This window comes from Arvicanthis niloticus, chromosome 16, assembly GCF_011762505.2.
Source record: "Arvicanthis niloticus isolate mArvNil1 chromosome 16, mArvNil1.pat.X, whole genome shotgun sequence".
NCBI lineage: Eukaryota > Metazoa > Chordata > Mammalia > Rodentia > Muridae > Arvicanthis > Arvicanthis niloticus.
Genome location: NC_047673.1, coordinates 25,381,179 through 25,396,697, shown reverse-complemented (window position 1 = coordinate 25,396,697; position 15,519 = coordinate 25,381,179). Strand labels below are relative to the sequence as shown.

At 44.5% G+C, this 15,519-nt stretch overlaps 1 protein-coding gene across 1 annotated transcript; it reads left to right on the top strand.

The window, feature by feature from the left end:
• The first annotated feature begins 5,264 nt into the window (after positions 1-5,264).
• On the top strand, positions 5,265-14,806 carry Leprotl1 (leptin receptor overlapping transcript like 1). Its single transcript, XM_034520946.2, has 4 exons — positions 5,265-5,405; positions 11,480-11,555; positions 13,564-13,750; positions 14,498-14,806. Exons 1-4 carry the CDS (start codon positions 5,390-5,392, stop codon positions 14,612-14,614), a joined length of 396 nt encoding a protein of 131 aa, XP_034376837.1. The 5' UTR covers positions 5,265-5,389; the 3' UTR covers positions 14,615-14,806.
• Positions 14,807-15,519: the final 713 nt, after the last annotated feature.

Below are 15,519 nucleotides of genomic sequence, written 5' to 3'. Positions count from 1 at the left end.
AGGCAAGTGTTAAGTATCCAAGCAAGCAGACCAAGTAGACAAGAGATAGCCACCTCAAAGTTCGAAGCTAATGCAAAGCCTGGCCGTTTTTATTGATGCCATAGGAAGAGGCAGGTAGGCATAAAATTTAGACGAGGCAAAGAGGAGCGAAGGGCCAAGCTATGGCATTATACTGCTGTTTCTATCCTGAGTAGAAGATCCTAGAAATATTCTGAAAAGAGATCTCTGGTAAAGAAAGAAAGCAAGAAGAGCAGCAAGGTGGCTCTACAGATAAAGACCCTTTTGCCACAAAGTCTTAGTTTGATCCTTGACACTCATATGGACTGGTTGGTTGTGGTGGTTTGCGGGGGTGGGGGTGTTTGTTTGTTTGTTTGTTTGTCAACTTGACATAAAAGCCAAAGTCATCTGGGAAGAGGGGTCTCACCAGACCCGTTGGTAGACAAGTCTGTAAGAACGTCTTCTTGATTAATAATTGATTGAAGGGCCCAGCTCCCTCCGGGTCATGTCAGAACTGAGGCAGATGGTTCTGGGCTGTATAAGGAAGCAGGCTGAGCAAGTCATGGAGAACAAGCTGGTAAGCATTGTTCCTCCAATGGCCTCTGCTTCAGTTCCTGCCTTCAGGTTTCTGCCTTTGAGTTTCTGCCCTGACTTTCCTCAAAGAAAGAAATGATGACTGAGCTATAAGATGAAATAAACTCCTCCCCAGGTTGCTTTTGATCATAAACTTATAATCACAGTAGTAAAATAAAAAATTAGGACACCATATTAAGGTTAAAGGAGAAAACTCCATAAAGCTCTCTTCTAACCACTACATGGTATACCTTTTCCCATCCCCTACACACACAGAGAGAGAGAGAGAGAGAGACAGAGAGAGAGAGAGACAGAGAGAGAGAGAGAGAGAGAAACAGAGAGAGAGAGAGAGAGAAACAGAGAGAGAGAGAAACAGAGAGAGAGAGAGATAGACACAGAGAGACAGACACAGAGACAGAGAGAAAGGGAATAAAAAGGGTAAAAGAAGGAAACAGAAAAGGGAAGTAGCAGTATGACATTGGGAGAGAAAATGATCAGAATTGGCCACTGTTGCTGGAAAATTGATTGGAACAGGAATAAAAGTGGCTTTCAGATTTTGCAATGTAGAACCACCTAATTACCTTTATAAGAAAACTTCCATTATCTGAGCCCCCACCATATCATTTATAGTTCTAGACTGTGATTTTAAAACATGAAAGGGTGTCCTCATTTATATTCTAAGGGGAACTGAGCCAAATAATGAGTGCCCTGACAGAAAGCAGGTGATGTTGTGTGTACTGCCATAATGAATAGAATGGTGGGTATAGAATGGTGGGTAAGATCCTTGCAGAAGCCAGGTGGAGCCGGGACCTAAATCACAGGATCCTATGGGAGGAGGAAGTCTTTCCTCCTCTCTGTTGGCACAATGCAGAATATTTCTGTGACCTAATGTGTTATGGAAGAATTTGTCTACTCAGCAAACAGTTCTCAACTGGATACCATTCTGCTCTCAGTAACATCATTTTAGTGCTGGTATGTTATGTCTTCTTGGAGTGTCAGATATCATAAGTTCAGGGCTAAGTATATATATACAGCTACCCCACACTTGGGTGCCAGTCTCAAATCCGATGTAATGATACAAGATTCACCGGCTCACCAGCTCACACACAATGCAAACATATCTGGAATGTGCTTCAGAATAAAATGAAGAAAAAACATGGAGAAGGGGACATGGGTAGGGAGAATAAATAAAGCACCTAACCAGTTGTTGAGAGCTGAGAGTACCCCATGCTATATAGGAGTCCACTATAATGTTGTTGGTACTTTTCATATACTGCATTTAAGTTTTTCCATAATTTAAGCTTTTCAAACAAAAACTAAAACCTCTGTGCTTTGTAAGTTGGTCTGTAAGGATTAGAATCCCCAGCTAGTAATAACATAATATTTCATCATATCTGATGAAAAAAATAATCTGATGAAAAAGGTAATCAGATACAACTCTTTTAAGGAATTATTTCTGCATTCTCGAGAGTGTTTGCATGCATGCATATACACCCCCATGTGTGCCTGGTGCCCTCAGAGTCTGGAAGATGGCACTGGACCTCCTGCAACTAGAGTTACAAGTGGTTGTAAGCCACAGTGTGGGTGCCAGGGCCTGGATCAGATCCTTTGAAGGGGCATCGAGGGCTCTTAACCACTGAGCCATCTGTCCATCCCCAAACATACACTAAAGCACTAGAGACAGAGCAGCTGCCCACTTAACAAGAAATCGCTTACCCCATCTCTGTGGCTTAATTTTAGAGGCTAAGAAGTCATGAAAGGTAAAGAGAAGTCACTAGTATATGGGACACTTAAAGAACACTTAAGCAATATTAGCAAGCATAAAGGATCTGCTTGAAAAACTGAAGAAAGCTCCAAACCATCTTCCCTTGGTGGGGGGCAGGAGGGCAATGATTTTCAAGCTATAGCTTGCACAGCAACAGTTCAAGATGCATCTTAACCTTTTATGTTTCTGGGCTTTGCCCACAAACAATGATTTCTTCTTTATTTCTAATTCAGATCATGTTAAGTAGAACCCGGGAGTTTAAAAGACATCCCAAAGAGTTCTGTTATAGGGGTTCTTTGAACACAATATTTGAAAACAACATTTTTGAGGTTTCAGGTTTCCGGTCCCTAGGTAGTATCAGGAAACCAAATTAGTCATGTGAGTGATGAGTGAGTGGCAGTGCTGGGGTTTGTTGTTGTTGTTGTTGTTGTTTTGTTTGTTTTTTGTTCCTTGGACATTATTGGGAGACAAAAAGTGGCTATTTCAATGTTATGTTTTGTTTGAATTTTTTGCTACAAAGACTGGGAAAGTTAAACGTCGGCCATGTGCTATCATTCTGTTACTATGGGAGCAAAAGTGTGTAGAACCCTCTGGCCAGATAAGCACTCTTGAGTTTGCCTTTAATGTCATCAAAGACATCTAATGCTCAGTACATTTGTATTCAAATAAATTAGGGGATATAATTTAAGCGCAGGAACTCCTGGGAGCTACTTCACAGATTACTTTTTAAAATGTACTTCCTTGGAGCCAAGCTACAAGCCTCGAGATGTGAAGTTATTACTTTCCAACCGTACTCAGCAATATACACGCCACCATCCCCGATCTCAAAGACTCAACACCACAGAACAAAGGAGGACAGGCATTGTGGTGACATCTGAGACAGAATCATTGATGTCGCCACAATGTTATGTCTGGAGTGTACAACGCCAGACACTGATGAGTGCTTTGAGGTCTTTCCACAATGTGGAGATGTCATAATTTATTGAATAATAATAAAATCACAAAGCTTAGTGATTTCCTTTTTTAAAATGATTTCTTCTTTATTATTTTTTGTACATTGGTGTTTTGCCTACATGTATGTATGAGTGAGGGTGTCAGACCCCCTGGAACTGGAGCTCCAGATAGTTGTAAATTGCCATGTAGATGCTGTGAATTGAAGCTGGGTCCTCTGGAAGATCACCCAGCCCTCTTAACCACTCACCCATCTCTCCAGCCCAAGTTTAGTGATTTCAATGGCAGTAATTTACCATAAAATCTGCCTACCTTGGTATCTTGGATTAGATAAAGTCAAGTTCTTTATTCCAATCTTACTAATATTGGGTTACTAATAGTAACCCAAATACCACACAACATACTGTAATACACTTATGTGTCTCTATGCATATACATGGGTTACAGAATGAATACATGTTAAAGAGACTGAAGTGAAATTCAAGAGGTTTCAGGAGTGGACCAACTTTGTATTGCTAAAACAATGAGCCAGACCAGTGTGACTTTGGGCCTGGTTTCCCCGTTATGATCTTAATATGCCCATGTGCTCCTGGCTCCCAGTTTCAGTTCTCGCCCAACAGACTTAAACGATGACTCCCTTTCAGTTTGTGTAGGTACAAATTCCCAAACGTCTTGGATAGGGCCTACAACCCTGACCAACCCACTGGCTTCTCCTCTCTCCAACGTTCTAAGCTCTCTGTTCCATTTGTTGGCAAGAAGCATGCTCCAACCGTCCCCCAACACATACACACAACCAACCAAACTATGTCGTTCCATTGAAAGAATTGTCAGATCAAACCAAAGGACTATTTCCTACATCTTCTATTTTCTAAATATTTCTAGAATAAAGGTTGTCTCTGACTTCTCAGCTTCAACAGCAGAGACTATTAGCCGCTGTGTGGCCAATTTAAAGGGAAGAGTGTATTTCACAGGCTTAGCAAGGTTCCAAAGGCTAGGTCTGGGAGCCTAGAAGGCGTTTTAACAAGAGGCAATACGTTGTGGGAAAGCAACTAAATGGAAGAAATTTTGGCTCTCAGGGGGAACTAAGGGAGATAAAGGCTATTTCTGTAACATTTCTACAAACCCCAATTGCTGCTGTTTACAGAGACATGCGTCTCTTCCTCCGAAATGAAAATATTTACAAATGGGAAATTTTGTGTTGCAAATATCTTTTCATATAACTCGGGGAAAGGAAGTTCTGGCTACCTTTACAAGCAGAAACTTACACGGTCTGCTTTTGACCGGAAAAAGAGCGCCAATTCCCCTTCTAAGCCTCTCTCTTTTTTAAATTGACTTCAACAAAAGTCTACTTTCCGCCCCAGTGGTGGATTCTGGAGTGCAGATCCCTCTTGCTAGCCATTATCTCCGTTGCACTTTTGCTCTCTTTTTTCGTATTCTGTCTTTCTAGTCTGCAAACAACTGGAGGGCAGAAACTACACCTGGTTTTGCTCATCCCAATGGCTATCAGGCTCCCCAGCATATGCTATGTGGGAAGCTTACATAAATATATCGGATCTTTGCGGGGCGCCCCCCACCCCCGCCCTCCAGCCCTTTTGTCACCAAGAAGACAGAAAAGCTCTCAGACTCCCAAGAGGATGCATCTTTAGGTTCCCACCCATGACTTGGCCCGCTGAAGCCTTGGGAGAAGAGGAGGGCTCTCATGGGATGTGGATCTGTGTAGGAACCCAAGGAGAGAAGCAGAGAGCACCCATTTCCCGTGTCACAGACTGGGTGGTGGGAGGAGAAATGAACTCGCTGTGTAGAACGTGAAGCGACCCCGCAGAGATCACGAGCTCCTCTTCCGGAGACCCCGGGGACTTCAGACCCGTGCTGCCTCCGGGACCTGACGGGAACCACGGACCAGCCCCGCACGTCCCGGCTTGCCCCGCAGCGGCGAAGGAAGGAGGCCGGCCCCAGACCGGCCTCGCGCGCCCCCACGCCCCCGCGCGAGCCGCCGGCGGAAGTGCAGCGGCGTGCACTTCCGGGTGTTGTCTGGCCGCCGCCGCGCGTCTCGGGTCTCCCGGCCACCGCCCGGGTCGTGGAGCCAGGAGCGACGTCACCGCCATGGCGGGCATCAAAGGTGGGCCTGGGCTGCGGGCCGCGGGGCCGGGGCCGTGGAGATGGGGCGGGGCGGCGTGGGGATGACCCAGCTCGGCTTGTCCGGCAGTGGCGCTCCGCCCCTGGACCAGAACCGAGCAACCCGGCCACGGACGCGGTCTGCGCGAGTTTGCACCCAGAGACATTGAGGGCTGCGATCGGGAGGGATGCCCGGCACGGCAAACCAGTGTGGTTTCCCACCCGAGGCTCGAACGCGGTCCTCTCCGAAACCTGGGCTCTGCACCTACTCCCGGGACCCCGGTGCACCAGCTTTCCCTGCCTCTGAATCGAATGCATCTTTGGTGTTTGTAGGGTGCAGCAGAGCCCGGATGCTAACCCAGAGTGCTCCTGGCTTTCTTTTCCCCACAAGTGCACGTTGACACTTTTTTTAGTTGTGATTTAAAAAAAAAGAAAAAGAAAATGTAACGAACACCTTGATAAAAGGTTTCTGGTCTATTCGTGTGTTTTCTTTAGAGAGACGGGATGTTGCATTCTTTGAAGAGAGGGAACTTGCTCAGTAGTCTTGCCCCTGGGGTTAGAAGCAAAGTTTTGTATTTACTTATCAGCGGATCACTTTGATTTCTTGACCTGCTTTGTAGAAGAGATAACCTAGTTGGAAATAAAAACAGTTGGATAGTGGTGCTTCTACCTCGCTGGTAAGGGCGACTTTGGTTGAGCTTTTTCCCAGGGTCACATTTTTCTGGTGTCTCGTTTATTTTCGGTGCCTAAAAAACGTTTTGTTTCTCATATAGAAGCGTGTCATCTGACCAACTAGGACACTTTCAGATCTCCTTTTGAACTACAATAGACCCTTTCAAATCCTAATGTGGATGGACGTTATTTGTAAAGTGCTGTCATTTTTAGGATGTTGCCTGTGTTCCTCTTCCCCCTACGGTGTCCTTAATGAGAGACTCTTTTACAAAAGAAAACAGCTGTATGGTTCTCCAAATCTGGGTAATGTTAATCTGGTGACAGTGACTGGGGGTTGGGAGGGGGGCGGATTTTATTTTTTAAAGATTTCAGTGACATTTAAAGTTACTAATTGCTTATCAAAATATTTCTTCCTGTTGGCCTTTATATTGCTCTTATATTAAGGAGTATTGCTGTAGAGACCTTTACATATTTCTTGAGCCAGTTACTTTGTGATAAATTATATTTTCTGCTAACTCCCAGGCTGGGGAACTTGACCCCTTCACCTCTGTCTTTGTACTCCCAGAACGTCATCTTTAGAGATTTTTTGCTAGGTAATTGGGCTGTTCCATCCCTGGCTCAGAGGCTTTGGGAATAGAAACCACACTCCTCTCCATTTCATTTTCCGAATGTTGCATCAGTCAAATACTGTATGGATTCTTAACCTTACTGGTGTGTCACTTAAGACACCATTTACATAAAACAAGCTGCCTAGCTGCCAGTGTCATAGGACTGAAGAGACATTACTGGTTTGGGGAGCACCATGGAGCAGTTTTTTTTTTTTTTTTTTTTTTTTTTTTTAATGTGTGTCAGCTTTTATCTGTGATGACTTAAGAGATGAGATGTCACATGCAGATGACTTTGAACATCTTTTAAATACTGAGTGTCAAATGCATGAAAATATGACCCTAGGGTGTCTCCATTCCACAGACACGTCTACAGGGCTTGCTTTTTCGTATGTCAGTATGTGAAAGGAATTGGATCTTGTATAAATAAACGCATCGGTAATTTTATGGGCTGGAGAGATGGCTCAGCAGTTAACAGAAGAGACAGCTCAGATCCACAATCTGAGAACCCCAACCCAGCAGCTCACAAAAGGCTGTAACTCCAGCTCAGTAGGCACTCCTCAGCACATGCAGACACACACATCCATAGTAAAGTAAACATTTAGCCAGGCAGTGGTGGCGCACACCTTTAGTCCCAGCACTTGGGAGGCAGAGGCAGGTGGATTTCTGAGTTCGAGGCCAGCCTGATCTACAGAGTGAGTTCCAGGACAGCCAGGGCTACACAGAGAAACCCTGTCTCGAAAAACCTAAAAAAAAAAAAAAAAAAAGTAAAGTAAACATTTTAAATTAATAACTCTCTTGTAATATTGATATAGTGGCTATAATAAAAGCTCAAGTTTTAAATGTGTTTCAGTGCCAGAACCTTATCTTTTGGTTTCTTGTTTTGTTTTTTATTTAAAAAGTCTTTTAAGTTAACTTGTATTATTAACTTGTGTATTTGCTTTTTTGAGCATTGTGCAGTCCAGGCTAACCTGGAACCCACACTCAACTTGCCTCAGCCTGTAGACCAGGCTGATCCCAAACTCTCTTGCCTCTGCCTCCTGAGTGTGCACCACCACCTGGCAGTCTTTCTCATTTGTAAAAGGAAGAATTTAGTTAAGTAAGTTTCGGAGGTAATTAGTTGGTAGGCAGTAGGGGACACAATGCTGTTGCCACCCCATCCCCAGGCTATAGTCATTCTTTGTTACCAAGAGTTTAAGCTGGGGCATGGGTGTCAGAAGATGACCAGGAACATTTGGGAAGGAAAGACATTTCAGAACCAGTTTAGCATTGCAGCTCTGGTGACGGAGCAAGGAGCTGCATGCAGTTGGAGGCCAGCACACACCTGCACCTCTTCCTGCATTCCTTGACTTTTCTCTCAGTTGTTGCCTCATCAGAGACGCTCGGTCGGGAACCTGCATCCTTACCCTACCTGCCTGTGGTCATCACTGGACATTTGTCCTTTAAATCTTTAACTTCCATCAGAATTCATGTTTACTGAACAAACAGAATGCTCCATCTCACTTTCTCAGTAATTCCTTTGTTAAGTGTTTATGGAGCACCTGGTGTATGCCTGGCCCTACACACAATCCCCAGAATACGAAATCCATTCTTAAAGGGTTTCTGTTTTAACGGGAGACCATAAATAAGGTCCATGGACAGAAATCCTGTTCTGGGAACAAAAGGCAGTTAGGAAAGTGAAACTTCTCAGTGAGCAGGCTGAAGGAGGGCTTCAAGAGACCCTCAGCAGCCTTGTTGTTTACATGCTGGTTTGTGTGCTTGTTTTTGAGACAGGGTCTCAAGTAGCCCAGGCTGGCCTTAAACTCTAGTTCAGTATATAGCCAGAGCTGGCCTTAAACTCCTGATCCTCCCTGCTTCCTCCTCCCAACTGCTAGAATTCCCAGAGTGCACCACCACACCCACCCCGTCCTTGTTTATTATTTTATGGGCTGGCAAGATGGCTCATGAGCTTATGCTCACAGACAGCATATAGTAAATAAAATGTGATAGCTTGAAAGAGCTGTTTTATTCTCCCACTAGAACGTGAGCACCATAAAAGTGAAAGCTTTGATTTTCTTTCCTCTCTGTCACTCTGTCTTCGGTAGCAGGAACCATGTGGCACACATTCAGTGATCAGTGTATTTGTTGTATGAATAAAGACAAGTGGGGGTTGAATCCAGAGCCTCAGGTACACGGGGCAAGCACTGTTCCCTGAGCCGATCTCTAGCCCTCGTAACAGTAATAACTACAGTGGCAGAGTTGGTGTGGCTGTGAGGAGCAGATGCTTGAGTTGACATCTGAAGAGAAAGAGTCCTGGTTGGAAGAGAGGCAGAGCAGGGTAGGAACATTGGTGCTTGAGGAAGCCAGTGAGATGCTTGCTGGGTCCCCAGTAGGAGACACACAGAATCCCTGTCGGTGAAGCAGCTGCTGATTTCCAGAGTAGGAAAGAGGGCAGTGTAAGACACTACAACTATTGCCTGTGTAGTGGAGTGACGGGCTGTAGACAGGACCTCGAGGGACAGGAGGGAAGCTCTGTGTTCTCCTTAGTTACTGCATTCCCTGTAAGCCTCAAGTGCTCTGTTTGCTGTTTAAAACGAAATCAACATTCCCTTGACTTTCCCCCACTGTTCCTGGAAATATAAACGATAATGACGCTAAGAACTAAGCATACTGTGTTGGTGGTGGCCTGGCCCTTGTTGTATTCAGCACCCCAGCTGACACCCAGCCTGCCAAGACAGTGTCGGCAGCCGTCTTGTCGGTAGTAGTAGGCCATGTCTGACTCCTCGTGCGCCATGAATTTTGGGTTGTGTGCTGTAGGTTTTTTTTTTTTTTTTAAACCTGGTAAATTTTAGATCTTCACATACCTTTGGATTTTAACTTTTCTGTTAAGGTTAGACCATAGCAGCAAGTAAGGGAGAGTGCTTACCGCTAACTAAGCCTGCTGACCCAAGCCCAGCCCCCAGAACCCACATGGAGGAAGAGAACAACTCCAGCAAGTCATGGCGCTCAGACCTCTACATGCACACACCCGAAGTAAATAAACCTAAACAAGAAATGTAACAAATCTTACCAACAAGTCATTTTCTCGGCCATGGAGGAGGCAGACATGCAGGCTGTGATCAAGTCAAATTGATCACGTTTCTTTTGATTGATACCTCAATCATTGATTATATACATAATAAAGTTGTTTCTCACCTTGATGCACAGCAGCCACATCCCGAGGTGACTCTTACGGGTAGGAGGTCTCTTCCTTCTGTGCTGTGGTAAGACACAGGTCCACAACAGGCTGCACGGTGACCCTACAGCTCTCCTAGAATTTAGGGAATCGGGAACAAAGCCAGTGTGTTTCTGTGAACTGTTTGAAGACTAACAACAACTACAGGCAGGTCACTACTGTGAAGTCTACAATAAATCTCTTTTCATTTCCTTAAAAAAATAATAAGACAGGCATGATGGCATATACCTTTAATCCTAACACATGAGAGGCAGGTTGGATATCTGTGAGTTTGAGGCCAACCCGGTCTACATAGCAAAGTCCAGGCTAGCCAGGGCTACACAGTAAGACCCTGTCTAAAAATAATTATAATTTAAAAAAAAAATCATAAATAAACTGCATATCCTCTCAGGCAGCTTTTCTCTCAGTTTTGTGTATTTGTGTTTCTGTTTTGATGAGGCTGCTCTGCCCCTTCCCCCTTCCCCCTTCCCCTGCTTCGTGGGAATATTGAGTGTTATTGCATGATGGGCATGGAGGTCTGAAGACAATTTACAGTGATTTTCTTCTGTCACTTCTTTGTTTTGTTTCGTTTGGTTTGGTTTTTTTTTTGTTTTTGTTTTTGTTTTTGATTTTTCAAGACAGGGTCTCTATATAGCCCTGGCTATCCTGGGACTCACTTTGTAGACCAGGCTGGCCTTGAACTCAGAAATCCTCCTGCCTCTGCCTCCCAAGTGCTAGGATTAAAGGTTTGTGCCACCACTGCCCGGCTCTTCTCCTGTCACTTCTATATGGATTCCAAAAATTGAACTGGCCTTGGGTCATCAGCTTTACTTATGCATAGACTAAATACAGTGTTGGGGTGGGGGTCATTAACTCTGTGTACCTTAATAGTTCTGAGAAATAGAACCAGTAACTGGTGTGTGTGGTGTGTGTTAGCAGTAGGTCAGAACTGATGTGCAGGTTAAGTGGAGTGATTGGGAGTGATCAGAACCAAATGGGATCAGCTCGTGGATGGCCTAGGATTTAGGAATATTTGAATGTGCATGATAGACATTTGGGATGCAGCACACGTGTTTCAGACAGGGTTTCACTATGTACCCCTGGCTACCCTGGAACTCACTACGTAGACCAGAGCACTGCCTGCCCCTGCCTCTCCCTAGAGATGGCATTAAAGGAGCATGTCACCGGGCCTGGCTGGAATCCCAGATTTCAGAGACTTTCCAGAGATTAAGGAGGGTGTTCAACCTCTAACACATAGTTCTGTTTTGGGGATGCTGTAGGAACTGATTCTGAAAGTGTGTAATTGGCAGTTTTGAAGTCAGTTCACATTTTGTTTTGCTTTTTGAGATTTGGGTCTTACCCTGTAGCTCAAACAGATCTTTAGTTTGTATTAATCCTCCTGCCTCAGTCTCTTGAGTGTTGAGATTAACAGGCGTGAGCTGCTACTCCCAGTGCGGGATGATTCACTCTTAACAACTTGAATTTTGAGGGGAGGTGGAGTTTCTCACTTCTGGGATTCCAGGTCCTGCTCAGACTGGTGTGTGCATGTGAACAGTGATGACACTATGGTGGCCTAACAGACCTCTGGGGCTTTTGTTTGTTTTGCAGCTTTAATTAGTTTGTCCTTCGGAGGAGCGGTCGGGCTGATGTTCTTGATGCTGGGATGTGCCCTTCCCATATACAAGTACGTCACTTTGTTTTCTACCATACAAGAAATGCAGAGAAGGGCTGGTGAGATGGCTCAGCAGTTAAGAGCACTGAGGTCATGAGTTCAAATCCCAGCAACCCCATGGTGGCTCACAACCATCCGTAATGAGATCTGATGCCCTCTTCTGGGTGTCTGAAGACAGCTACAGTGTACTTACATATCATAAATAAACAAAAACCTTTAGACAGGAGTGAGAAGGAGAAGGGAAGGGGAAGAAATAAAAGGAATGCAAAGAAATGTTCATTTACCAATATAACCCTTTCCTGAAGATCATCACTTAAAGTTTATTTATAAAGATACTAGAATGCCAAGGCAGAGAGATTTTTGGCTGTGATCTGCTTTTGTAATGACCTGGTGACAGAAACTCAGACCTGCTGCCTGTTGATAATCCACCAACAAAATCTAAAAACCCTTTACAGAAGATAACATAACAGCTTCTGGACACAGCTGTGGGTGGTTGCTTCCCCTAGAATGGGGAGAACTTTTTGTTGTTGTTGTTGTTTTGGTTTTTTTGTTTTTCGAGCCAGACAGGGTTTCTGTGTAGTAGCCCTGGCTGTCCCAGAACTCACTCTGTAGACCAGGCTGGCCTCGAACTCAGAAATCCGCCTGCCTCTGCCTCCCAAGTGCTGGGATTAAAGGTGTGCACCACCACTGCCCGGCTTGGGGAGAGCTTTCTATTGAGACATTGTCTCACTGCGTAGCCCAGGCTGGCCTCACTGCATAGCCCAGGCTGGCTTCACACACAGTCAGCTTGCTCCAGTGTCTCAAGTTCTAGAATTCCAGGTATTCATCACTGTGCCCAGTATAGAAAACTTTTTAAGTTAATATTTAAGGAACTTAGTTTTCAAAAGATAAATGAATACAAGTGGACCACAAATCCCAGAGAGAATTGTGTTGCTAATAAGAACGTGAAAGCATACTGAATCTCACTCAACACGACCTGAAGTCTACAGTTGAAGATAAAGGAAGTGGGCGGGGACTAAGTCGGACAGAGGTTAGAAGGGCACGAGTTGCCATTTCTTGGAACTAGTTTGCCTGTATCCTGTAGTTCCTCGAACTGGCCCTCCTGGCCCTCCCCTTCTTAGAAATCGTCATACAAACATACGTACAGATGCTTGCAGTGATACATGTACTTAGGTAAGAATATTGCTGTTTGCAGTTGCTGAGTGAATAGCAAAATGGAAATAATGGCAAAATATATAATATTCTATATATTATAGCAAAGTTAGAAAACTGATGATATCATAAATGCCCATCCAAAGCTATGGGGCGAGAGATGGTATAGTGGATAGAGAGAGCACTTACAATAGAGACATGAGGACCTGAGTTCAAATCCCAAGACCCAGTGTCTTGATAAATGAAAGCAAAAAGGAAAAAAATCTTTTTTTTTTTTTTTTTTAAAAAGAAGCCCTAACAGATAGCTCTAGCAAGTCTCCACTGTGTATGTGATTAAGCTTGTCAACTCTAAAGACCATTTGTTTCTTGTAAGTTTTTAATAGACAAAGAAATGTGACAAAGAGGTGGACGGAGGTTCCCTGTCCCCTTCACACAGCTTTCTCTGCCAGAAAGTGACGTTGGCACAGCACGGTTAACGACAGACTAAAAACTGTGGTTTTTCAATGCTGTCTCCTGTTGCCGCCTATACTTAGATTTCAATGACAGGAATCATGGACGCTCTAACACTGCAAGAAGGCAGGATGTAAAGATTTTTGTGTAAATGTTTTTATTTTCAGTATGCCTTCTTATAAAACGAACTGGGGTGGGGTGGGCTCCATTTATAAAGCATTTTGTCAGTAGACGTTTTTACTGTTGTGCCATAATCGAACACAGGGTGAGCTGACTCCGCTTCTCACACGAGCTCTCGGCTTTGGTTTCAAGTGTGGCTTGTTTGCTATCTTGTCCTCTGGTCTACAACAGGAGCAGTTAGTGTGTTGGGAGATAACTCTGCTGACCACACCGCCACTGACTCCTCTGTCTTTTCCAGCCAATACTGGCCCCTCTTCGTTCTCTTCTTTTACATCCTCTCGCCCATCCCGTACTGCATAGCCAGAAGGTTAGTGGACGACACGGACGCCATGAGCAACGCTTGTAAGGAGCTCGCCATATTCCTCACCACGGGCATCGTGGTCTCGGCTTTCGGACTCCCTGTTGTATTTGCCAGAGCACATCTGGTGAGTCACCACATTCTGAATGCTTTCATGCCAGACGGTTCCTTCTTTTCTTAAAGGTTTTGTTATACAGTTCCTCATGTTGTGCTGACCCCAACCATAAAAATATTCTGTTGCTACTTCATAACTGTGATTTTACTTATAAATCATAATGTAAACACCTGATACGCAGGGTATCTGATATGCCACCTGGTTGAGAACCCCTGACCTAAAGCATAGATGTGTGAGACGTTTATCCTCTGAGGCTGGGAAAGTGTGAACGAGAAGAAAGGGCAGAGGCTAGCCACACTTCAAGTATGGTACAGGCACTTGCTCCCTCTGCCCCTGTCAGAGAAAGCACAAGTATGTTTCCCTCACTGGTAATTAGAGTTCAACTTTTACTCCAAACAAGATTTTAGACTCACTAAGTTACTTCATTGGTAAGCAGTAATTATAGAATCCCAATGTGGTGCTAGGGATCCAGGGGCAGGGTGCATCCTAGATGCACAGGACCGGCAGGACTGCAGACGGAGCCAAAGGAAGCTACAGTGGTCATTCTCGAAACTGAGTGATTATCACCTCCTAACTCTCTACTTTTCGATCAATCAATGGCAAATAAAACCACATAAAGGGTGTGGAGTGTTGTACTGTGAAGGTTATCCGTAGCCTCATTACTTAAGATCATGATTGACTAACAGCACAGAGCATTGATTTGTTCCTCCGTGCCTGCGTTTTGCGCGCCTGCTGACTGTGTCTTTCTTCCTGCCGTAGATTGAGTGGGGAGCATGCGCACTTGTTCTCACAGGAAACACAGTCATCTTCGCAACAATTCTCGGCTTCTTCCTGGTCTTCGGGAGCAACGACGACTTCAGCTGGCAGCAGTGGTGAAGGAGCCGCTGGACTGTAGTCACATGGACTTGTGTCGTCTGCTGGCCGTCCGCGCACAGGAGAGGGGGCCGTGATGCTGAGTCGTTGGCGAGCCTCTGGGGTGTCCTAGGTGCTCCCTTCTTCTCACTGTTGTACGCCTACTGTTTCCACAGGGACTTGCTGAGGATTAAAAGGATTTTCTCTTTTGGAAAAGCTTGACTGGTTTCCCACTTCTCTAGACTATGCTTTCCACAGTGTCCTGCTAAATCTAAAATACTTACGTGTTTTCTCTGTTCAGTTGTTTTAAAATCAGTATGCAATGTTGCACATTTTTAAGATGTAATAACCATTTGCATTGGTTTAGGAATTCAGAACTTCTGGCTGTATTATGGGCTAAAGTACATATTTTTCTCTAAAAGTCAGTTACTCTCCATTATAAAGAAAAATATACGTAAGTTTTCATTCAGTCAGGATGACCTCACTCCTGGTGAATGCAAACATTCAGAGGTTGACATACCCTACCTACTATTTACTCAGTGCAAAGATAGCTGCATTTATACCTCAGGGGGGCGACTAATCCTGCCCATGCCCTCCATAAGGGTTGCTGGTTTTACTAGTGGACAGGTCTTTTGTGAATTGAAAATTATTTTGTGGAATTGCTATAGAAGAGTGCTTTTCTCCTCAACTGTTAGAAGAATTTATGTTAAACTTTAAGGTACACATGTAAAAACAAATTTGTGGATACAGTTTATATTCATGTTTATTATGGTCAAAGCAAGCGAGTTGCGTGGCAAGAACCGGCATTGGCGTGCCACTGCGTGCTGTTTCCATCTGTAGTGACAGGCCTGAGTGAGCTCTGTCACCTCTCATGGTTTGGAGGGCGAAAGGGACATGCATGGGACAGTTGTGTGTTTGCAGTGTAGATA